At 48.9% G+C, this 26,419-nt stretch overlaps 1 protein-coding gene across 1 annotated transcript in view; it reads right to left on the bottom strand.

Annotated features, from left to right (window-relative positions):
• Nucleotides 1–2,174: 2,174 nt before the first annotated feature.
• The window catches only part of LOC138528710 (uncharacterized), a gene marked incomplete at its 3' end in the record, with an annotated part of 59,504 nt that continues 35,259 nt past the window's right edge, over nucleotides 2,175–26,419 (bottom strand). Inside the window, 1 exon segment of the mRNA XM_069640565.1 lies at nucleotides 2,175–2,267. Coding sequence (XP_069496666.1) covers nucleotides 2,175–2,267 — 93 coding nt within the window.

The raw sequence follows: 26,419 nt of genomic DNA, 5'->3' as shown, positions 1-26,419 counted from the left end.
AGGTCACCAACCCCTGGCATCCCCTGAGTAATTCATTCAACCTATGTATGCTGTTGTCATCTCTCGCAATAACCTTATGCCCTGTGTTATAATGTGTCTCATGTAAATATCAATATGTTGCTACGTAAGATGTGTGTCGTGTATGCATCAGTATGTTACTATGTAAGAGCCGTGAGAGGCTGCTAGTAATCCAAGTGCAATGTTTATGTACTAATTCGATTCCAGTGTCAGCCATTACTGCCTGAGAGTGGAGAGGGGCAGCGCTGGGGGTCTGTGCTTATATGTCTTAGAAATAAACACCTTCAAAGGTGTTCCTGTGTCGGTGGTTCCTTGTCACATTTGGAGACGAGGATTATAGAAGGATTAGAGACCCGCGGCCCCCACAGCGTGCCCTGCACAGCCCCAGGCCTTGCAGCGGCCAACGAGGGACAGCGATTCAGGTCCCACTCATGTTACCTGGTGTGCGATCGGGACCGGCTGTGTCCCAGGCTATCCGGCGGAGGTCCAAACAAGATGGACGCTGAAGTGAAAACCAAGGGCAGTATTGCATGAACCCCAAAGCGCATAGCGCGTATGCGCACCGCAGCTGAGGCCCAGTGGAAGCACCCAGGCAAGGACGCGCAAGTGCACTGGTTCACCTGGCCTAGACCAACAGGGCAAAGGCAGGCTGTGCATGCGCTGAACCCTGCGGTGGGCCCGGCAGGGCACTTTCCCCAAGAGAAACAAGGTGTAAGGGGAGACGAACATAAGGCGATCTGCTTTTCAAGCTAACAAGGGACTTGTATCTGGCACTAGTACAAGATTTATAAAGTGCACGTGTCGTGTTTGGGAACAAAGCGCTCGGAAGACGCTTCAGAACCAGACTAAGTCAAAGATAGACTAGAGAGCAGCAGCTGAACCACCACAAAGAAAGACACAATAAAAACACAAAAATAAAATCTACACGTGTGAACCAAGTGGCATACAATACAAAGCATTGTACAACCCTCTGAAATGGTAATGAGAGCGTTACCTGGCCCCACAGTTTTCATGGCATTCCCCTGCCCCCCTAAAGTAAAATGGGCACAATGGAGGAAAGGGTTTGTCCATTACATTAGGGCAGTATGTGGAAACTGATATTCAATGGACAGAAACGTGTCATTGCTGATGCATTTTCTGGGGTACGAGGGACAACGCATTTTCGATGCACTACCGATTTTACCAGGTAAAGGTGACGGTGACAATGTGAGTGGCCTAGACACTGAGTTAAGAAAATCAGATGTACATTTCAATCCCAAGACCAGCACAATCTTGGAGAGATACACTGTTGGCGTTTGTGTGCAAGTACAGGGTGACAGCGTCGCAGAATATTTAACGGCTTGGAGACGTTTGGCATCATCATGCAAATTTAAAGAGGCCTTTGATGAACACATGCGAGACCAGTTCATGATCCAGTGTACCAGTAATAAGATAAGGGAGGAATTATGGTTGAAGAACGAGCCCACATTGGAGGAAGTTTTGGATAAAGCAAAAAGGGTTAACACTCGTTGGTATGCGTTGCAAGAATTACAGAGAAGGAACACAGTGAAGTCAAAGTTGAGGTTTTGAATGTGGCAGAATCTAAACAGGAGAGGAAAGGGAAGGAAAATAAGCTGTCAAGGATGAAATTGATGCCAAGTACAATAAAAGGAAGGGAGAGAGAAAAGAGGATGGCGACATCTATGCTTCAGAAGTGCGAGCAGTTCGCATTTTGCAGTTTAGTTGTCGTGTCTGGAGAGAAGGGCTATGCATGCCAAATGCAAGATGCACGGCCATTTTGCAAACTGCTGCAAGGACTATCAATTTAATCAAAGAAGGGTTTTGTTTGTAAACGATGAAGATGGACATGGGCCATCTGATGAAAAGGAGGTTTGCAATGTAGAGAATTTTGCGATTAATGTGGTTCAGGGTGCAGAGTTTAAGATTTCAAACACATATGTGATGTCTCTGTTATTTGAAGATGTTGAGCTCAAGAATAAATACAGACCCTGAATTTGACTGTCGGTAGTAAAGCAGTGCAGGACCCTAGGATTACTTTGGAATGAAAGAGTTAATGCTGTGACACGTACTCTTCCACCCTTCAGTTCTAATAGCTGCCATTTTGGACTGCAGGCCTCAGCAACACTTACCTGGTTTTGGCGTGCACTGAGTTCCACCGCAGGCGGTTTTCTCACAGCTCTCACCACTCCTGCATGGTTTTGTTGGCCCGCACGTTTCTGCACATATTCCTACTCCAGAATCAGCATTTCCTGAAACAAGAAAATGAATCAGAGCATGTTTCAATTCATACTTTTTCTAGTTATGCTTCAAACAAAATAGTTTTCTTGATGACAATGGAACACAGGCCCTGGGGACCGATTCATGGAAATGTGCACAGAAATACTGCAAGGGCCGTGCGCCGAGAAGGTCACTGCACAAGCCTGAGCGCAGAATAAAACATATGCGGACCCCATGTTTCTGGAATTTTTCCTGCAAAGTAACCATAATCGCAACCTCACCTTTGTTTGGTGTTCAGGGCTCTTATGCATCCCCGGGGCCCTGACCTCCCACACTGAATCCATCCCGGCTTCTATCTATCCTGAGCACTTGCCTCCGCTCACTCTCCACTCTGGAGGCTCACACTTGCATTACATTGCACTTCATTTGTTGCTCACCCCTGAGCACCCCAGCAGCTATCCCATTCACCCTCCATTCTGCACTTGCACGTTATGATCACTAGGCATAGTAGGTTTGTCTCTGCCTGTATTTATATATTTTTTATTTCGATCGATTTAACATTCCCATTTCTCAGCCCTGTTGCCCTGTGGGCGCTTTGAAACGGGATTTTCTTCCTGCATAAGTGTCTAACAAGCAAACAAAACGTCCCCTTCATTCCAACAGTCCAGCTTTCAAGACCTGCATAGGAGTATTGCACTCATGCATGTAGCAAACACATGCTGCAAAGGGGGAATGCACTCATGCATATAGCAAACACATGCTGAATGGGGAAAATGCACTCATGCATGTAGCAAACACATGCTGCACGGGAGGAAATACACTCATGAATGGGCCAACACATGCTGCATAGGGGGATGCACTCATGCATGTAGCAACACCTGCTGCAAAAGGGAAATGCATTCATGCATGTTGCAGCACATGCTGCATAGGGGGATACACTCATGCATGTAGCAACACATGCTGCATAGGGGGGATACACTCATGCATGTTGCAACACATGCAGCATAGGGGGATGCACTCATGCATGTTGCAACACATGCTGCATAGGGGGGATACACTCATGCATGTTGCAACACATGCAGCATAGGGGTAATGCACTCATGCATGTAGCAACACATGAAGCATAGGGTGATGCACTCATGCATGTAGCAACACATGCAGCATAGGGGGATACACTCATGCATGTAGCAACACATGCTGCATAGGGGGATGCACTCATGCATGTAGCAACACATGCTGCAAAAGAGAAATGCATGCATGCATGTAGCAACACATGCTGCATAGGGGGGATACACTCATGCATGTTGCAACACATGTAGCATAGGGGCAATGCACTCATGCATGTAGCAACACATGAAGCATAGGGTGATGCACTCATGCATGTAGCAACACATGCATCATAGGGGGGATACACTCATGCATGTAGCAACACATGCTGCATAGGGGGATGCACTCATGCATGTAGCAACACATGCTGCATAGGGGGGATGCACTCATGCATGTAGCAACACATGCTGCATAGGGGGATGCACTCATGCATGTAGCAACACATGCTGCATAGGGGGATACACTAATGCATGTTGCAACACATGCAGCATAGGGGAAATGCACTCATGCATGATGCAACACATGCTGAATAGGGGGATACACTCATGCATGTTGCAACACATGCTGCATAGGGGGATACACTCATGCATGTAGCAACACATGCTGCATAGGGGGGATACACTCATGCATGTAGCAACACATTCTGCATAGGGGGGATACACTCATGCATGTAGCAACACGTGCTGCATGGGGGATACACTCATGCATGTTGCAACACATGCAGCATAGGGGTAATGCACTCATGCATGTAGCAACACATGAAGCATTGGGTGATGCACTCATGCATGTAGCAACACATGCAGCATAGGGGGGAAACACTCATGCATGTAGCAACACATGCTGCATAGGGGGATGCACTCATGCATGTAGCAACACATGCTGCAAAAGGGAAATGCATGCATGCATGTAGCAACACATGATGCAAAGGGGGAATGCACTCATGCATGTAGCAACACATGCTGCATAGGGGGGATACACTCATGCATGTTGCAACACATGCAGCATAGGGGTAATGCACTCATGCATGTAGCAACACATGAAGCATAGGGTGATGCACTCATGCATGTAGCAACACATGCAGCATAGGGGGGATACACTCATGCATGTAGCAACACATGCTGCAGAGGGGAAATGCATGCATGCATGTAGCAACACATGCTGCATAGGGGGATACACTCATGCATGTAGCAACACATGCTGCATAGGGGGATACACTCATGCATGTTGCAACACATGCAGCATAGGGGTAATGCACTCATGCATGTAGCAACACATGCAGCCTAGGGGGATGCACTCATGCATGTAGCAACACATGCTGCATAGGGGGATACACTCATGCATGTAGCAACACATGCTGCATAGGGGGATACACTCATGCATGCAGCAACACATGCTGCATAGGGGGATACACTCATGCATGTAGCAACACATGCTGCATAGGGGGATACACTCATGCATGTTGCAACACATGCAGCATAGGGGTAATGCACTCATGCATGTAGCAACACATGCAGCATAGGGGATGCACTCATGCATGTAGCAACACATGCTGCATAGGGGGATACACTCATGCATGTAGCAACACATGCTGCATAGGGGGATACACTCATGCATGTAGCAACACATGCTGCAAAGGGGAAATGCATGCATGCATGTAGCAACACATGCTGCAAAGGGGTAATGCACTCATGCATGTAGCACCACATGCTGCAAAAGGGAAATGCATGCATGCATGTTGCAACACATGCAGCATAGGGGTAATGCATTCATGCATGTAGCAACACATGCTGCATAGGGGGGATGCACTCATGCATAGGGGGATACACTCATGCATGTAGCAACACATGCTGCAAAGGGGAAATGCATGCATGCATGTAGCAACACATGCTGCAAAGGGGAAATGCACTCATGCATGTAGCAACACATGCTGCATAGGGGGATACACTCATGCATGTTGCAACACATGCAGCATAGGGGTAATGCACTCATGCATGTAGCAACGCATGAAGCATAGGGTGATGCACTCATGCATGTTGCAACACATGCTGCAAAAGGGAAATGCATGCATGCATGTAGCAACACATGCTGCATAGGGGGGATACACTCATGCATGTTGCAACACATGCAGCATAGGGGTAATGCATTCATGCATGTAGCAACACATGAAGCATAGGGTGATGCACTCATGCATGTAGCAACACATGCAGCATAGGGGGATACACTCATGCATGTAGCAACACATGCTGCATAGGGGGATGCACTCATGCATGTTGCAACACATGCTGCATAGGGGGATACACTCATGCATGTAGCAACACATGCTGCATAGGGAGATACACTCATGCATGTAGCAACACATGCTGCATGGGGGATGCACTCATGCATGTTGCAACACATGCTGCGTGGGGGGATACACTCATGCATGTAGCAGCACATGCTGCATAGGGGGATACACTCATGCATGTAGCAACACATGCTGCATAGGGGGGATACACTCATGCATGTAGCAACACATGCTGCATAGGGGGGATACACTCATGCATGTAGCAACACATGCTGCATGGGGGGATGCAATCATGCATTTTGTAACACATGCTGCATAGGGGGATACACTCATGCATGTTGCAACACATGCAGCATAGGGGTAATGCACTCATGCATGTAGCAACACATGCTGCATAGGGGGATACACTCATGCATGTAGCAACACATGCTGCATGGGGATGCACTCATGCATGTAGCAACACATGCTGCATAGGGGGATGCACTCATGCATGTAGCAACACATGCAGCATAGGGGTAATGCACTCATGCATGTAGCAACACATGCTGCAAAAGGGAAATGCATGCATGCATGTTGCAACACATGCAGCATAGGGGTAATGCATTCATGCATGTAGCAACACATGCTGCATAGGGGGGATGCACTCATGCATTGGGGGATACACTCATGCATGTAGCAACACATGCTGCAAAGGGGAAATGCATGCATGCATGTAGCAACACATGCTGCAAAGGGGAAATGCACTAATGCATGTAGCAACACATGCTGCATGGGGGGATACACTCATGCATGTTGCAACACATGCAGCATAGGGGTAATGCACTCATGCATGTAGCAACACATGAAGCATAGGGTGATGCACTCATGCATGTAGCAACACATGCAGCATAGGGGGGATACACTCATGCATGTAGCAACACATGCTGCATAGGGGGATGCACTCATGCATGTTGCAACACATGCTGCAAAAAGGAAATGCATGCGTGCATGTAGCAACACATGCTGCATAGGGGGGATACACTCATGCATGTTGCAACACATGCAGCATAGGGGTAATGCACTCGTGCATGTAGCAACCCATGAAGCATAGGGTGATGCACTCATCCATGTAGCAACACATGCAGCATAGGGGGGATACACTCATGCATGTAGCAACACATGCTGCAAAAGGGAAATGCATGCATGTTGCAACACATGCAGCATGGGGGTAATGCACTCATGCATGTAGCAACACATGCTGCATAGGGGGATGCACTCATGCATGTAGCAACACATGCTGCATAGGGGGGATGCACTCATGCATGTAGCAACACATGCTGCATAGGGGGATGCACTCATGCATGTAGCAACACATGCTGCATGGGGGGATGCACTCATGCATGTAGCAACACATGCAGCATAGGGGTAATGCACTCATGCATGTAGCAACACATGAAGCATAGGGGGATGCACTCATGCATGTAGCAACACATGCAGCATAGGGGGGATACACTCATGCATGTAGCAACACATGCTGCATAGGGGGATGCACTCATGCATGTTGCAACACATGCTGCAAAAAGGAAATGCATGCGTGCATGTAGCAACACATGCTGCATAGGGGGGATACACTCATGCATGTTGCAACACATGCAGCATAGGGGTAATGCACTCGTGCATGTAGCAACACATGAAGCATAGGGTGATGCACTCATCCATGTAGCAACACATGCAGCATAGGGGGGGATACACTCATGCATGTAGCAACACATGCTGCAAAAGGGAAATGCATGCATGCATGTAGCAACACATGTTGCATAGGGGGATACACTCATGCATGTAGCAACACATGCTGCATAGGGGGATACACTCATGCATGTAGCGACACATGCTGCATGGGGGGATGCACTCATGCATGTAGCAACACATGCTGCATAGGGGGGTGCACTCATGCATGTAGCAACACATGCTGCAAAAGGGAAATGCATGCATGTTGCAACACATGCAGCATGGGGGTAATGCACTCATGCATGTAGCAACACATGCTGCATAGGGGGATGCACTCATGCATGTAGCAACACATGCTGCATAGGGGGGATGCACTCATGCATGTAGCAACACATGCTGCATAGGGGGATGCACTCATGCATGTAGCGACACATGCTGCATGGGGGGATGCACTCATGCATGTAGCAACACATGCAGCATAGGGGTAATGCACTCATGCATGTAGCAACACATGAAGCATAGGGGGATGCACTCATGCATGTAGCAACACATGCAGCATAGGGGGGATACACTCATGCATGTAGCAACACATGCTGCATAGGGGGATGCACTCATGCATGTTGCAACACATGCTGCAAAAAGGAAATGCATGCGTGCATGTAGCAACACATGCTGCATAGGGGGGATACACTCATGCATGTTGCAACACATGCAGCATAGGGGTAATGCACTCGTGCATGTAGCAACACATGAAGCATAGGGTGATGCACTCATCCATGTAGCAACACATGCAGCATAGGGGGGGATACACTCATGCATGTAGCAACACATGCTGCAAAAGGGAAATGCATGCATGCATGTAGCAACACATGTTGCATAGGGGGATACACTCATGCATGTAGCAACACATGCTGCATAGGGGGATACACTCATGCATGTAGCGACACATGCTGCATGGGGGGATGCACTCATGCATGTAGCAACACATGCTGCATAGGGGGGTGCACTCATGCATGTAGCAACACATGCTGCAAAAGGGAAATGCATGCATGTTGCAACACATGCAGCATGGGGGTAATGCACTCATGCATGTAGCAACACATGCTGCATAGGGGGATGCACTCATGCATGTAGCAACACATGCTGCATAGGGGGGATGCACTCATGCATGTAGCAACACATGCTGCATAGGGGGATGCACTCATGCATGTAGCAACACATGCTGCATGGGGGGATGCACTCATGCATGTAGCAACACATGCAGCATAGGGGTAATGCACTCATGCATGTAGCAACACATGAAGCATAGGGGGATGCACTCATGCATGTAGCAACACATGCAGCATAGGGGGGATACACTCATGCATGTAGCAACACATGCTGCATGGGGGGATGCACTCATGCATGTTGCAACACATGCTGCAAAAAGGAAATGCATGCGTGCATGTAGCAACACATGCTGCATAGGGGGGATACACTCATGCATGTTGCAACACATGCAGCATAGGGGTAATGCACTCGTGCATGTAGCAACACATGAAGCATAGGGTGATGCACTCATCCATGTAGCAACACATGCAGCATAGGGGGGGATACACTCATGCATGTAGCAACACATGCTGCAAAAGGGAAATGCATGCATGCATGTAGCAACACATGTTGCATAGGGGGATACACTCATGCATGTAGCAACACATGCTGCATAGGGGGATACACTCATGCATGTAGCGACACATGCTGCATGGGGGGATGCACTCATGCATGTAGCAACACATGCTGCATAGGGGGGTGCACTCATGCATGTAGCAACACATGCTGCAAAAGGGAAATGCATGCATGTTGCAACACATGCAGCATGGGGGTAATGCACTCATGCATGTAGCAACACATGCTGCATAGGGGGATGCACTCATGCATGTAGCAACACATGCTGCATGGGGATGCACTCATGCATGTAGCAACACATGCTGCATAGGGGGATGCACTCATGCATGTAGCAACACATGCTGCATGGGGGGATGCACTCATGCATGTAGCAACACATGCAGCATAGGGGTGATGCACTCATGCATGTAGCAACACATGCCACATAGGGGGATGCACTCATGCATGTAGCAACACATGCTGCATGGGGGGATGCACTCATGCATGTAGCAACACATGCTGCATAGGGGGATACACTCATGCATGTAGCAACACATGCTGCATGGGGGATGCACTCATGCATGTTGCAACACATGCTGCGTGGGGGGATACACTCATGCATGTAGCAACACATGCTGCATAGGGGGATACACTCATGCATGTAGCAACACATGCTGCATACATAGGGGGATGCACTCATGCATGTAGCAACACATGCAACATAGGGGGATGCACTCATGCATGTAGCAACACATGCAGCCTAGGGGGATGCACTCATGCATGTAGCAACACATGCTGCATAGGGGGATACACTCATGCATGTAGCAACACATGCTGCATAGGGGGATACACTCATGCATGCAGCAACACATGCTGCATAGGGGGATACACTCATGCATGTAGCAACACATGCTGCATAGGGGGATACACTCATGCATGTTGCAACACATGCAGCATAGGGGTAATGCACTCATGCATGTAGCAACACATGCAGCATAGGGGATGCACTCATGCATGTAGCAACACATGCTGCATAGGGGGATACACTCATGCATGTAGCAACACATGCTGCATAGGGGGATACACTCATGCATGTAGCAACACATGCTGCAAAGGGGAAATGCATGCATGCATGTAGCAACACATGCTGCAAAGGGGTGATGCACTCATGCATGTAGCAACACATGCCACATAGGGGGATGCACTCATGCATGTAGCAACACATGCTGCATGGGGGGATGCACTCATGCATGTAGCAACACATGCTGCATAGGGGGATACACTCATGCATGTAGCAACACATGCTGCATGGGGGATGCACTCATGCATGTTGCAACACATGCTGCGTGGGGGGATACACTCATGCATGTAGCAACACATGCTGCATAGGGGGATACACTCATGCATGTAGCAACACATGCTGCATACATAGGGGGATGCACTCATGCATGTAGCAACACATGCAACATAGGGGGATGCACTCATGCATGTAGCAACACATGCAGCCTAGGGGGATGCACTCATGCATGTAGCAACACATGCTGCATAGGGGGATACACTCATGCATGTAGCAACACATGCTGCATAGGGGGATACACTCATGCATGCAGCAACACATGCTGCATAGGGGGATACACTCATGCATGTAGCAACACATGCTGCATAGGGGGATACACTCATGCATGTTGCAACACATGCAGCATAGGGGTAATGCACTCATGCATGTAGCAACACATGCAGCATAGGGGATGCACTCATGCATGTAGCAACACATGCTGCATAGGGGGATACACTCATGCATGTAGCAACACATGCTGCATAGGGGGATACACTCATGCATGTAGCAACACATGCTGCAAAGGGGAAATGCATGCATGCATGTAGCAACACATGCTGCAAAGGGGTAATGCACTCATGCATGTAGCAACACATGCTGCAAAAGGGAAATGCATGCATGCATGTTGCAACACATGCAGCATAGGGGTAATGCATTCATGCATGTAGCAACACATGCTGCATAGGGGGGATGCACTCATGCATGGGGGATACACTCATGCATGTAGCAACACATGCTGCAAAGGGGAAATGCATGCATGCATGTAGCAACACATGCTGCAAAGGGGAAATGCACTCATGCATGTAGCAACACATGCTGCATAGGGGGATACACTCATGCATGTTGCAACACATGCAGCATAGGGGTAATGCACTCATGCATGTAGCAACGCATGAAGCATAGGGTGATGCACTCATGCATGTTGCAACACATGCTGCAAAAGGGAAATGCATGCATGCATGTAGCAACACATGCTGCATAGGGGGGATACACTCATGCATGTTGCAACACATGCAGCATAGGGGTAATGCACTCATGCATGTAGCAACACATGAAGCATAGGGTGATGCACTCATGCATGTAGCAACACATGCAGCATAGGGGGATACACTCATGCATGTAGCAACACATGCTGCATAGGGGGATGCACTCATGCATGTTGCAACACATGCTGCATAGGGGGATACACTCATGCATGTAGCAACACATGCTGCATAGGGAGATACACTCATGCATGTAGCAACACATGCTGCATGGGGGATGCACTCATGCATGTTGCAACACATGCTGCGTGGGGGGATACACTCATGCATGTAGCAGCACATGCTGCATAGGGGGATACACTCATGCATGTAGCAACACATGCTGCATAGGGGGGATACACTCATGCATGTAGCAACACATGCTGCATAGGGGGGATACACTCATGCATGTAGCAACACATGCTGCATGGGGGGATGCAATCATGCATTTTGTAACACATGCTGCATAGGGGGATACACTCATGCATGTTGCAACACATGCAGCATAGGGGTAATGCACTCATGCATGTAGCAACACATGCTGCATAGGGGGATACACTCATGCATGTAGCAACACATGCTGCATGGGGATGCACTCATGCATGTAGCAACACATGCTGCATAGGGGGATGCACTCATGCATGTGGCAACACATGCAGCATAGGGGTAATGCACTCATGCATGTAGCAACACATGCTGCAAAAGGGAAATGCATGCATGCATGTTGCAACACATGCAGCATAGGGGTAATGCATTCATGCATGTAGCAACACATGCTGCATAGGGGGGATGCACTCATGCATTGGGGGATACACTCATGCATGTAGCAACACATGCTGCAAAGGGGAAATGCATGCATGCATGTAGCAACACATGCTGCAAAGGGGAAATGCACTAATGCATGTAGCAACACATGCTGCATGGGGGGATACACTCATGCATGTTGCAACACATGCAGCATAGGGGTAATGCACTCATGCATGTAGCAACACATGAAGCATAGGGTGATGCACTCATGCATGTAGCAACACATGCAGCATAGGGGGGATACACTCATGCATGTAGCAACACATGCTGCATAGGGGGATGCACTCATGCATGTTGCAACACATGCTGCACAAAGGAAATGCATGCGTGCATGTAGCAACACATGCTGCATAGGGGGGATACACTCATGCATGTTGCAACACATGCAGCATAGGGGTAATGCACTCGTGCATGTAGCAACCCATGAAGCATAGGGTGATGCACTCATCCATGTAGCAACACATGCAGCATAGGGGGGATACACTCATGCATGTAGCAACACATGCTGCAAAAGGGAAATGCATGCATGTTGCAACACATGCAGCATGGGGGTAATGCACTCATGCATGTAGCAACACATGCTGCATAGGGGGATGCACTCATGCATGTAGCAACACATGCTGCATAGGGGGGATGCACTCATGCATGTAGCAACACATGCTGCATAGGGGGATGCACTCATGCATGTAGCAACACATGCTGCATGGGGGGATGCACTCATGCATGTAGCAACACATGCAGCATAGGGGTAATGCACTCATGCATGTAGCAACACATGAAGCATAGGGGGATGCACTCATGCATGTAGCAACACATGCAGCATAGGGGGGATACACTCATGCATGTAGCAACACATGCTGCATAGGGGGATGCACTCATGCATGTTGCAACACATGCTGCAAAAAGGAAATGCATGCGTGCATGTAGCAACACATGCTGCATAGGGGGGATACACTCATGCATGTTGCAACACATGCAGCATAGGGGTAATGCACTCGTGCATGTAGCAACACATGAAGCATAGGGTGATGCACTCATCCATGTAGCAACACATGCAGCATAGGGGGGGATACACTCATGCATGTAGCAACACATGCTGCAAAAGGGAAATGCATGCATGCATGTAGCAACACATGTTGCATAGGGGGATACACTCATGCATGTAGCAACACATGCTGCATAGGGGGATACACTCATGCATGTAGCGACACATGCTGCATGGGGGGATGCACTCATGCATGTAGCAACACATGCTGCATAGGGGGGTGCACTCATGCATGTAGCAACACATGCTGCAAAAGGGAAATGCATGCATGTTGCAACACATGCAGCATGGGGGTAATGCACTCATGCATGTAGCAACACATGCTGCATAGGGGGATGCACTCATGCATGTAGCAACACATGCTGCATAGGGGGGATGCACTCATGCATGTAGCAACACATGCTGCATAGGGGGATGCACTCATGCATGTAGCAACACATGCTGCATGGGGGGATGCACTCATGCATGTAGCAACACATGCAGCATAGGGGTAATGCACTCATGCATGTAGCAACACATGAAGCATAGGGGGATGCACTCATGCATGTAGCAACACATGCAGCATAGGGGGGATACACTCATGCATGTAGCAACACATGCTGCATAGGGGGATGCACTCATGCATGTTGCAACACATGCTGCAAAAAGGAAATGCATGCGTGCATGTAGCAACACATGCTGCATAGGGGGGATACACTCATGCATGTTGCAACACATGCAGCATAGGGGTAATGCACTCGTGCATGTAGCAACACATGAAGCATAGGGTGATGCACTCATCCATGTAGCAACACATGCAGCATAGGGGGGGATACACTCATGCATGTAGCAACACATGCTGCAAAAGGGAAATGCATGCATGCATGTAGCAACACATGTTGCATAGGGGGATACACTCATGCATGTAGCAACACATGCTGCATAGGGGGATACACTCATGCATGTAGCGACACATGCTGCATGGGGGGATGCACTCATGCATGTAGCAACACATGCTGCATAGGGGGGTGCACTCATGCATGTAGCAACACATGCTGCAAAAGGGAAATGCATGCATGTTGCAACACATGCAGCATGGGGGTAATGCACTCATGCATGTAGCAACACATGCTGCATAGGGGGATGCACTCATGCATGTAGCAACACATGCTGCATGGGGATGCACTCATGCATGTAGCAACACATGCTGCATAGGGGGATGCACTCATGCATGTAGCAACACATGCTGCATGGGGGGATGCACTCATGCATGTAGCAACACATGCAGCATAGGGGTGATGCACTCATGCATGTAGCAACACATGCCACATAGGGGGATGCACTCATGCATGTAGCAACACATGCTGCATGGGGGGATGCACTCATGCATGTAGCAACACATGCTGCATAGGGGGATACACTCATGCATGTAGCAACACATGCTGCATGGGGGATGCACTCATGCATGTTGCAACACATGCTGCGTGGGGGGATACACTCATGCATGTAGCAACACATGCTGCATAGGGGGATACACTCATGCATGTAGCAACACATGCTGCATACATAGGGGGATGCACTCATGCATGTAGCAACACATGCAACATAGGGGGATGCACTCATGCATGTAGCAACACATGCAGCATAGGGGGGATGCACTCATGCATGTAGCAACACATGCAGCATAGGGGGGATGCACTCATGCATGTAGCAACACATGCAGCATAGGGGGGATGCACTCATGCATGTAGCAACACATGCAGCATAGGGGGGATGCACTCATGCATGTAGCAACACATGCTGCGTGGGGGGATGCACTCATGCATGTTGCAACACATGCTGCGTGGGGGGATACACTCATGCATGTAGCAACACATGCTGCATAGGGGGATACACTCATGCATGTAGCAACACATGCTGCATAGGGGGATACACTCATGCATGTAGCAACACATGCTGCATGGGGGATGCACTCATGCATGTTGTAACACATGCTGCATAGGGGGATACACTCATGCATGTAGCAACACATGCTGCATAGGGGGGATACACTCATGCATGTTGCAACACATGCAGCATAGGGGTAATGCACTCATGCATGTAGCAACACATGCTGCGAAAGGGAAATGCATGCATGCATGTTGCAACACATGCTGCATAGGGGTAATGCACTCATGCATGTAGCAACACATGCTGCATAGGGGGATACACTCATGCATGTAGCAACACATGCTGCATGGGGGGATGCACTCATGCATGTAGCAACACATGCTGCATAGGGGGGATGCACTCATGCATGTAGCAACACATGCTGCAAAAGGGAAATGCATGCATGTTGCAACACATGCAGCATATGGGTAATGCACTCATGCATGTAGCAACACATGCTGCATAGGGGGATGCACTCATGCATGTAGCAACACATGCTGCATAGGGGATGCACTCATGCATGTAGCAACACATGCAGCATAGGGGGATGCACTCATGCATGTAGCAACACATGCTGCATAGGGGGATACACTCATGCATATAGCAACACATGCAGCATAGGGGGCTGCACTCATGCATGTAGCAACACATGCTGCATAGGGGGGATACACTCATGCATGTTGCAACACATGCAGCATAGGGGTAATGCACTCATGCATGTAGCAACACATGCTGCAAAAGGGAAATGCATTCATGCATGTAGCAACACATGCTGCATAGGGGGATGCACTCATGCATGTAGCAACACATGCTGCATAGGGTAATGCACTCATGCATGTAGCAACACATGCTGCAAAAGGGAAATGCATGCATGCATGTTGCAACACATGCAGCATAGGGGTAATGCACTCATGCATGTAGCAACACATGCTGCATAGGGGGATGCACTCATGCATGTAGCAACACATGCTGCATAGGGGGGATGCACTCATGCATGTAGCAACACATGCTGCATAGGGGGATGCACTCATGCATGTAGCAACACATGCTGCATAGGGGGATGCACTCATGCATGTAGCAACACATGCTGCATAGGGGGGATGCACTCATGCATGTAGCAACACATGCTGCAAAAGGGAAATGCATGCATGCATGTTGCAGCACATGCTGCATAGGGGGATACACTCATGCATGTAGCAACACATGCTGCATAGGGGGATACACTCATGCATGTAGCAACACATGCTGCATAGGGTAATGCACTCATGCATGTAGCAACACATGCTGCAAAAGGGAAATGCATGCATGTTGCAACACATGCTGCATAGGGGGATGCACTCATGCATGTAGCAACACATGCAGCATAGGGGTAATGCACTCATGCATGTAGCAACACATGAAGCATAGGGGGATGCACTCATGCATGTAGCAACACATGCAGCATAGGGGGGATACACTCATGCATGTAGCAACACATGCTGCATGGGGGGATGCACTCATGCATGTTGCAACACATGCTGCAAAAAGGAAATGCATGCGTGCATGTAGCAACACATGCTGCATAGGGGGGATACACTCATGCATGTTGCAACACATGCAGCATAGGGGTAATGCACTCGTGCATGTAGCAACACATGAAGCATAGGGTGATGCACTCATCCATGTAGCAACACATGCAGCATAGGGGGGGATACACTCATGCATGTAGCAACACATGCTGCAAAAGGGAAATGCATGCATGCATGTAGCAACACATGTTGCATAGGGGGATACACTCATGCATGTAGCAACACATGCTGCATAGGGGGATACACTCATGCATGTAGCGACACATGCTGCATGGGGGGATGCACTCATGCATGTAGCAACACATGCTGCATAGGGGGGTGCACTCATGCATGTAGCAACACATGCTGCAAAAGGGAAATGCATGCATGTTGCAACACATGCAGCATGGGGGTAATGCACTCATGCATGTAGCAACACATGCTGCATAGGGGGATGCACTCATGCATGTAGCAACACATGCTGCATGGGGATGCACTCATGCATGTAGCAACACATGCTGCATAGGGGGATGCACTCATGCATGTAGCAACACATGCTGCATGGGGGGATGCACTCATGCATGTAGCAACACATGCAGCATAGGGGTGATGCACTCATGCATGTAGCAACACATGCCACATAGGGGGATGCACTCATGCATGTAGCAACACATGCTGCATGGGGGGATGCACTCATGCATGTAGCAACACATGCTGCATAGGGGGATACACTCATGCATGTAGCAACACATGCTGCATGGGGGATGCACTCATGCATGTTGCAACACATGCTGCGTGGGGGGATACACTCATGCATGTAGCAACACATGCTGCATAGGGGGATACACTCATGCATGTAGCAACACATGCTGCATACATAGGGGGATGCACTCATGCATGTAGCAACACATGCAACATAGGGGGATGCACTCATGCATGTAGCAACACATGCAGCCTAGGGGGATGCACTCATGCATGTAGCAACACATGCTGCATAGGGGGATACACTCATGCATGTAGCAACACATGCTGCATAGGGGGATACACTCATGCATGCAGCAACACATGCTGCATAGGGGGATACACTCATGCATGTAGCAACACATGCTGCATAGGGGGATACACTCATGCATGTTGCAACACATGCAGCATAGGGGTAATGCACTCATGCATGTAGCAACACATGCAGCATAGGGGATGCACTCATGCATGTAGCAACACATGCTGCATAGGGGGATACACTCATGCATGTAGCAACACATGCTGCATAGGGGGATACACTCATGCATGTAGCAACACATGCTGCAAAGGGGAAATGCATGCATGCATGTAGCAACACATGCTGCAAAGGGGTAATGCACTCATGCATGTAGCAACACATGCTGCAAAAGGGAAATGCATGCATGCATGTTGCAACACATGCAGCATAGGGGTAATGCATTCATGCATGTAGCAACACATGCTGCATAGGGGGGATGCACTCATGCATGGGGGATACACTCATGCATGTAGCAACACATGCTGCAAAGGGGAAATGCATGCATGCATGTAGCAACACATGCTGCAAAGGGGAAATGCACTCATGCATGTAGCAACACATGCTGCATAGGGGGATACACTCATGCATGTTGCAACACATGCAGCATAGGGGTAATGCACTCATGCATGTAGCAACGCATGAAGCATAGGGTGATGCACTCATGCATGTTGCAACACATGCTGCAAAAGGGAAATGCATGCATGCATGTAGCAACACATGCTGCATAGGGGGGATACACTCATGCATGTTGCAACACATGCAGCATAGGGGTAATGCACTCATGCATGTAGCAACACATGAAGCATAGGGTGATGCACTCATGCATGTAGCAACACATGCAGCATAGGGGGATACACTCATGCATGTAGCAACACATGCTGCATAGGGGGATGCACTCATGCATGTTGCAACACATGCTGCATAGGGGGATACACTCATGCATGTAGCAACACATGCTGCATAGGGAGATACACTCATGCATGTAGCAACACATGCTGCATGGGGGATGCACTCATGCATGTTGCAACACATGCTGCGTGGGGGGATACACTCATGCATGTAGCAGCACATGCTGCATAGGGGGATACACTCATGCATGTAGCAACACATGCTGCATAGGGGGGATACACTCATGCATGTAGCAACACATGCTGCATAGGGGGGATACACTCATGCATGTAGCAACACATGCTGCATGGGGGGATGCAATCATGCATTTTGTAACACATGCTGCATAGGGGGATACACTCATGCATGTTGCAACACATGCAGCATAGGGGTAATGCACTCATGCATGTAGCAACACATGCTGCATAGGGGGATACACTCATGCATGTAGCAACACATGCTGCATGGGGATGCACTCATGCATGTAGCAACACATGCTGCATAGGGGGATGCACTCATGCATGTGGCAACACATGCAGCATAGGGGTAATGCACTCATGCATGTAGCAACACATGCTGCAAAAGGGAAATGCATGCATGCATGTTGCAACACATGCAGCATAGGGGTAATGCATTCATGCATGTAGCAACACATGCTGCATAGGGGGGATGCACTCATGCATTGGGGGATACACTCATGCATGTAGCAACACATGCTGCAAAGGGGAAATGCATGCATGCATGTAGCAACACATGCTGCAAAGGGGAAATGCACTAATGCATGTAGCAACACATGCTGCATGGGGGGATACACTCATGCATGTTGCAACACATGCAGCATAGGGGTAATGCACTCATGCATGTAGCAACACATGAAGCATAGGGTGATGCACTCATGCATGTAGCAACACATGCAGCATAGGGGGGATACACTCATGCATGTAGCAACACATGCTGCATAGGGGGATGCACTCATGCATGTTGCAACACATGCTGCAAAAAGGAAATGCATGCGTGCATGTAGCAACACATGCTGCATAGGGGGGATACACTCATGCATGTTGCAACACATGCAGCATAGGGGTAATGCACTCGTGCATGTAGCAACCCATGAAGCATAGGGTGATGCACTCATCCATGTAGCAACACATGCAGCATAGGGGGGATACACTCATGCATGTAGCAACACATGCTGCAAAAGGGAAATGCATGCATGTTGCAACACATGCAGCATGGGGGTAATGCACTCATGCATGTAGCAACACATGCTGCATAGGGGGATGCACTCATGCATGTAGCAACACATGCTGCATAGGGGGGATGCACTCATGCATGTAGCAACACATGCTGCATAGGGGGATGCACTCATGCATGTAGCAACACATGCTGCATGGGGGGATGCACTCATGCATGTAGCAACACATGCAGCATAGGGGTAATGCACTCATGCATGTAGCAACACATGAAGCATAGGGGGATGCACTCATGCATGTAGCAACACATGCAGCATAGGGGGGATACACTCATGCATGTAGCAACACATGCTGCATAGGGGGATGCACTCATGCATGTTGCAACACATGCTGCAAAAAGGAAATGCATGCGTGCATGTAGCAACACATGCTGCATAGGGGGGATACACTCATGCATGTTGCAACACATGCAGCATAGGGGTAATGCACTCGTGCATGTAGCAACACATGAAGCATAGGGTGATGCACTCATCCATGTAGCAACACATGCAGCATAGGGGGGGATACACTCATGCATGTAGCAACACATGCTGCAAAAGGGAAATGCATGCATGCATGTAGCAACACATGTTGCATAGGGGGATACACTCATGCATGTAGCAACACATGCTGCATAGGGGGATACACTCATGCATGTAGCGACACATGCTGCATGGGGGGATGCACTCATGCATGTAGCAACACATGCTGCATAGGGGGGTGCACTCATGCATGTAGCAACACATGCTGCAAAAGGGAAATGCATGCATGTTGCAACACATGCAGCATGGGGGTAATGCACTCATGCATGTAGCAACACATGCTGCATAGGGGGATGCACTCATGCATGTAGCAACACATGCTGCATAGGGGGGATGCACTCATGCATGTAGCAACACATGCTGCATAGGGGGATGCACTCATGCATGTAGCAACACATGCTGCATGGGGGGATGCACTCATGCATGTAGCAACACATGCAGCATAGGGGTAATGCACTCATGCATGTAGCAACACATGAAGCATAGGGGGATGCACTCATGCATGTAGCAACACATGCAGCATAGGGGGGATACACTCATGCATGTAGCAACACATGCTGCATAGGGGGATGCACTCATGCATGTTGCAACACATGCTGCAAAAAGGAAATGCATGCGTGCATGTAGCAACACATGCTGCATAGGGGGGATACACTCATGCATGTTGCAACACATGCAGCATAGGGGTAATGCACTCGTGCATGTAGCAACACATGAAGCATAGGGTGATGCACTCATCCATGTAGCAACACATGCAGCATAGGGGGGGATACACTCATGCATGTAGCAACACATGCTGCAAAAGGGAAATGCATGCATGCATGTAGCAACACATGTTGCATAGGGGGATACACTCATGCATGTAGCAACACATGCTGCATAGGGGGATACACTCATGCATGTAGCGACACATGCTGCATGGGGGGATGCACTCATGCATGTAGCAACACATGCTGCATAGGGGGGTGCACTCATGCATGTAGCAACACATGCTGCAAAAGGGAAATGCATGCATGTTGCAACACATGCAGCATGGGGGTAATGCACTCATGCATGTAGCAACACATGCTGCATAGGGGGATGCACTCATGCATGTAGCAACACATGCTGCATGGGGATGCACTCATGCATGTAGCAACACATGCTGCATAGGGGGATGCACTCATGCATGTAGCAACACATGCTGCATGGGGGGATGCACTCATGCATGTAGCAACACATGCAGCATAGGGGTGATGCACTCATGCATGTAGCAACACATGCCACATAGGGGGATGCACTCATGCATGTAGCAACACATGCTGCATGGGGGGATGCACTCATGCATGTAGCAACACATGCTGCATAGGGGGATACACTCATGCATGTAGCAACACATGCTGCATGGGGGATGCACTCATGCATGTTGCAACACATGCTGCGTGGGGGGATACACTCATGCATGTAGCAACACATGCTGCATAGGGGGATACACTCATGCATGTAGCAACACATGCTGCATACATAGGGGGATGCACTCATGCATGTAGCAACACATGCAACATAGGGGGATGCACTCATGCATGTAGCAACACATGCAGCATAGGGGGGATGCACTCATGCATGTAGCAACACATGCAGCATAGGGGGGATGCACTCATGCATGTAGCAACACATGCAGCATAGGGGGGATGCACTCATGCATGTAGCAACACATGCAGCATAGGGGGGATGCACTCATGCATGTAGCAACACATGCTGCGTGGGGGGATGCACTCATGCATGTTGCAACACATGCTGCGTGGGGGGATACACTCATGCATGTAGCAACACATGCTGCATAGGGGGATACACTCATGCATGTAGCAACACATGCTGCATAGGGGGATACACTCATGCATGTAGCAACACATGCTGCATGGGGGATGCACTCATGCATGTTGTAACACATGCTGCATAGGGGGATACACTCATGCATGTAGCAACACATGCTGCATAGGGGGGATACACTCATGCATGTTGCAACACATGCAGCATAGGGGTAATGCACTCATGCATGTAGCAACACATGCTGCGAAAGGGAAATGCATGCATGCATGTTGCAACACATGCTGCATAGGGGTAATGCACTCATGCATGTAGCAACACATGCTGCATAGGGGGATACACTCATGCATGTAGCAACACATGCTGCATGGGGGGATGCACTCATGCATGTAGCAACACATGCTGCATAGGGGGGATGCACTCATGCATGTAGCAACACATGCTGCAAAAGGGAAATGCATGCATGTTGCAACACATGCAGCATATGGGTAATGCACTCATGCATGTAGCAACACATGCTGCATAGGGGGATGCACTCATGCATGTAGCAACACATGCTGCATAGGGGATGCACTCATGCATGTAGCAACACATGCAGCATAGGGGGATGCACTCATGCATGTAGCAACACATGCTGCATAGGGGGATACACTCATGCATATAGCAACACATGCAGCATAGGGGGCTGCACTCATGCATGTAGCAACACATGCTGCATAGGGGGGATACACTCATGCATGTTGCAACACATGCAGCATAGGGGTAATGCACTCATGCATGTAGCAACACATGCTGCAAAAGGGAAATGCATTCATGCATGTAGCAACACATGCTGCATAGGGGGATGCACTCATGCATGTAGCAACACATGCTGCATAGGGTAATGCACTCATGCATGTAGCAACACATGCTGCAAAAGGGAAATGCATGCATGCATGTTGCAACACATGCAGCATAGGGGTAATGCACTCATGCATGTAGCAACACATGCTGCATAGGGGGATGCACTCATGCATGTAGCAACACATGCTGCATAGGGGGGATGCACTCATGCATGTAGCAACACATGCTGCATAGGGGGATGCACTCATGCATGTAGCAACACATGCTGCATAGGGGGATGCACTCATGCATGTAGCAACACATGCTGCATAGGGGGGATGCACTCATGCATGTAGCAACACATGCTGCAAAAGGGAAATGCATGCATGCATGTTGCAGCACATGCTGCATAGGGGGATACACTCATGCATGTAGCAACACATGCTGCATAGGGGGATACACTCATGCATGTAGCAACACATGCTGCATAGGGTAATGCACTCATGCATGTAGCAACACATGCTGCAAAAGGGAAATGCATGCATGTTGCAACACATGCTGCATAGGGGGATGCACTCATGCATGTAGCGACACATGCAGCATAGGGTGATGCACTCATGCATGTAGCGACACATGCAGCATAGGGGGGGATACACTCATGCATGCAGCAACACATGCTGCATGGGGGGGTGCACTCATGCATGTAGCAGCACATGCTGCAAAAGGGAAATGCATGCATGCATGTAGCAACACATGCTGCATAGGGGGATACACTCATGCATGTAGCAACACATGCTGCATAGGGTAATGCACTCATGCATGTAGCAACACATGCTGCAAAAGGGAAATGCATGCATGCATGTTGCAACACATGCAGCATGGGGGTAATGCACTCATGCATGTAGCAACACATGCTGCATAGGGGGATGCACTCATGCATGTAGCAACACATGCTGCATAGGGGGATGCACTCATGCATGTGGCAACACATGCTGCGTAGGGGGGATACACTCATGCATGTAGCAACACATGCTGCATAGGGGGGATGCACTCATGCATGTAGCAACACATGCTGCATAGGGGGATGCACTCATGCATGTAGCAACACATGCTGCAAAAGGGAAATGCATGCATGCATGTTGCAACACATGCAGCATAGGGGTAATGCACTCATGCATGTAGCAACACATGCAGCATAGGGGGATACAGGCATGCATGTAGCAACACATGCTGCATAGGGGGATGCACTCATGCATGTAGCAACACATGCTGCAGAGGGGGATGCACTCATGCATGTAGCAACACATGCTGCATAGGGGGGATACACTCATCCATGTTGCAACACATGCAGCATAGGTGTAATGCACTCATGCATGTAGCAACACATGAAGCATAGGGTGATGCACTCATGCATGTAGCAACACATGCAGCATAGGGGGGATACACTCATGCATGTAGCAACACATGCTGCATAGGGGGATACACTCATGCATGTAGCAACACATGCTGCATAGGGTAATGCACTCATGCATGTAGCAACACATGCTGCAAAAGGGAAATGCATGCATGCATGTTGCAACACATGCAGCATAGGGGTAATGCACTCATGCATGTAGCAACACATGCTGCATAGGGGGATGCACTCATGCATGTAGCAACACATGCTTCATAGGGGGGATGCACTCATGCATGTAGCAACACATGCTGCAAAAGGGAAATGCATGCATGCATGTTGCAACACATGCTGCATAGGGGGATGCACTCATGCATGTAGCAACACATGCTGCATAGGGGGATACACTCATGCATGTAGCAACACATGCTGCATAAGGGGATACACTCATGCATGTAGCAACACATGCTGCATAGGGGGGATACACTCATGCATGTAGCAACACATGCTGCATAGGGGGATGCACTCATGCATGTAGCAACACATGCAGCATAGGGGGATACACTAATGCATGTTGCAACACATGCAGCATAGGGGTAATGCACTCATGCATGTAGCAACACATGCTGCATAGGGGGGATACACTCATGCATGTAGCAACACATGCTGCATAGGGGGATGCACTCATGCATGTAGCAACACATGCAGCATGGGGGGATACACTTATGCATGTTGCAACACATGCAGCATAGGGGTAATGCACTCATGCATGTAGCAACACATGCTGCATAGGGGGATACACTCATGCATGTAGCAACACATGCCGCATAGGGGGATGCACTCATGCATGTAGCAACACATGCTGCATAGGGGGATACACTCATGCATGTAGCAACACATGCAGCATAGGGGGCTGCACTCATGCATGTAGCAACACATGCTTCATAGGGGGGATGCACTCATGCATGTAGCAACACATGCTGCAAAAGAGAAATGCATGCATGCATGCTGCAACACATGCTGCATAGGGGGATGCACTCATGCATGTAGCAACACATGCTGCATAGGGGGATACACTCATGCATGTAGCAACACATGCTGCATAGGGGGGATACACTCATGCATGTAGCAACACATGCTGCATAGGGGGATACACTCATGCATGTAGCAACACATGCAGCATAGGGGGATGCACTCATGCATGTAGCAACACATGCTGCATAGGGGATACACTAATGCATGTAGCAACACATGCTGCATAGGGGGATGCACTCATGCATGTAGCAACACATGCTGCATAGGGGGATACACTCATGCATGTAGCAACACATGCTGCATAGGGGGATGCACTCATGCATGTAGCAACACATGCTGCATAGGGGGATACACTCATGCATGTAGCAACACATGCTTCATAGGGGGGATGCACTCATGCATGTAGCAACACATGCTGCAAAAGGGAAATGCATGCATGCATGTTGCAACACATGCTGCATAGGGGGATGCACTCATGCATGTAGCAGCACATGCTGCATAGGGGGATACACTCATGCATGTAGCAACACATGCTGCATAGGGGGGATACACTCATGCATGTAGCAACACATGCTGCATAGGGGGATACACTCATGCATGTAGCAACACATGCTGCATAGGGGTAATGCACTCATGCATGTTGCAACACATGCTGCATAGGGGGGATGCACTCATGCGAAATGAGTGAAGAAAGATAAAAAGGAGCAAAACTATGAATAGACTTAAAAATAATCACAAGAAAATGATAAAGAAGGTGAGATCCAAAAGTGAGAAGAGATATTGAGAGAAAAGAGGATACTATCGAAGTTAGAGAAGAAAGAGAAAAAAAGACAGACAAGAATAATAAATAGAGCGTATTGAAAGACGATGGCAGCCAGGGAGAGCAAAAAGAAGACATGAACAATTGTCAATAGGAGAGAAGACTAAGCAAGACAGAAGAAGCTCAGTGGCATGGAAAGAAAGATAGGGTTCAGCCCGAGGAATATGAAAAAGAGCAAAGCAACAAGTATGAGTAGCTGA

This window comes from Ambystoma mexicanum, chromosome 7q, assembly GCF_040938575.1.
Source record: "Ambystoma mexicanum isolate Mex_15411 chromosome 7q, UKY_AmexF1_1, whole genome shotgun sequence".
In the NCBI taxonomy this organism is placed as follows: Eukaryota; Metazoa; Chordata; class Amphibia; order Caudata; family Ambystomatidae; genus Ambystoma; species Ambystoma mexicanum.
This window is presented reverse-complemented; position numbering and strand designations above follow the sequence as displayed.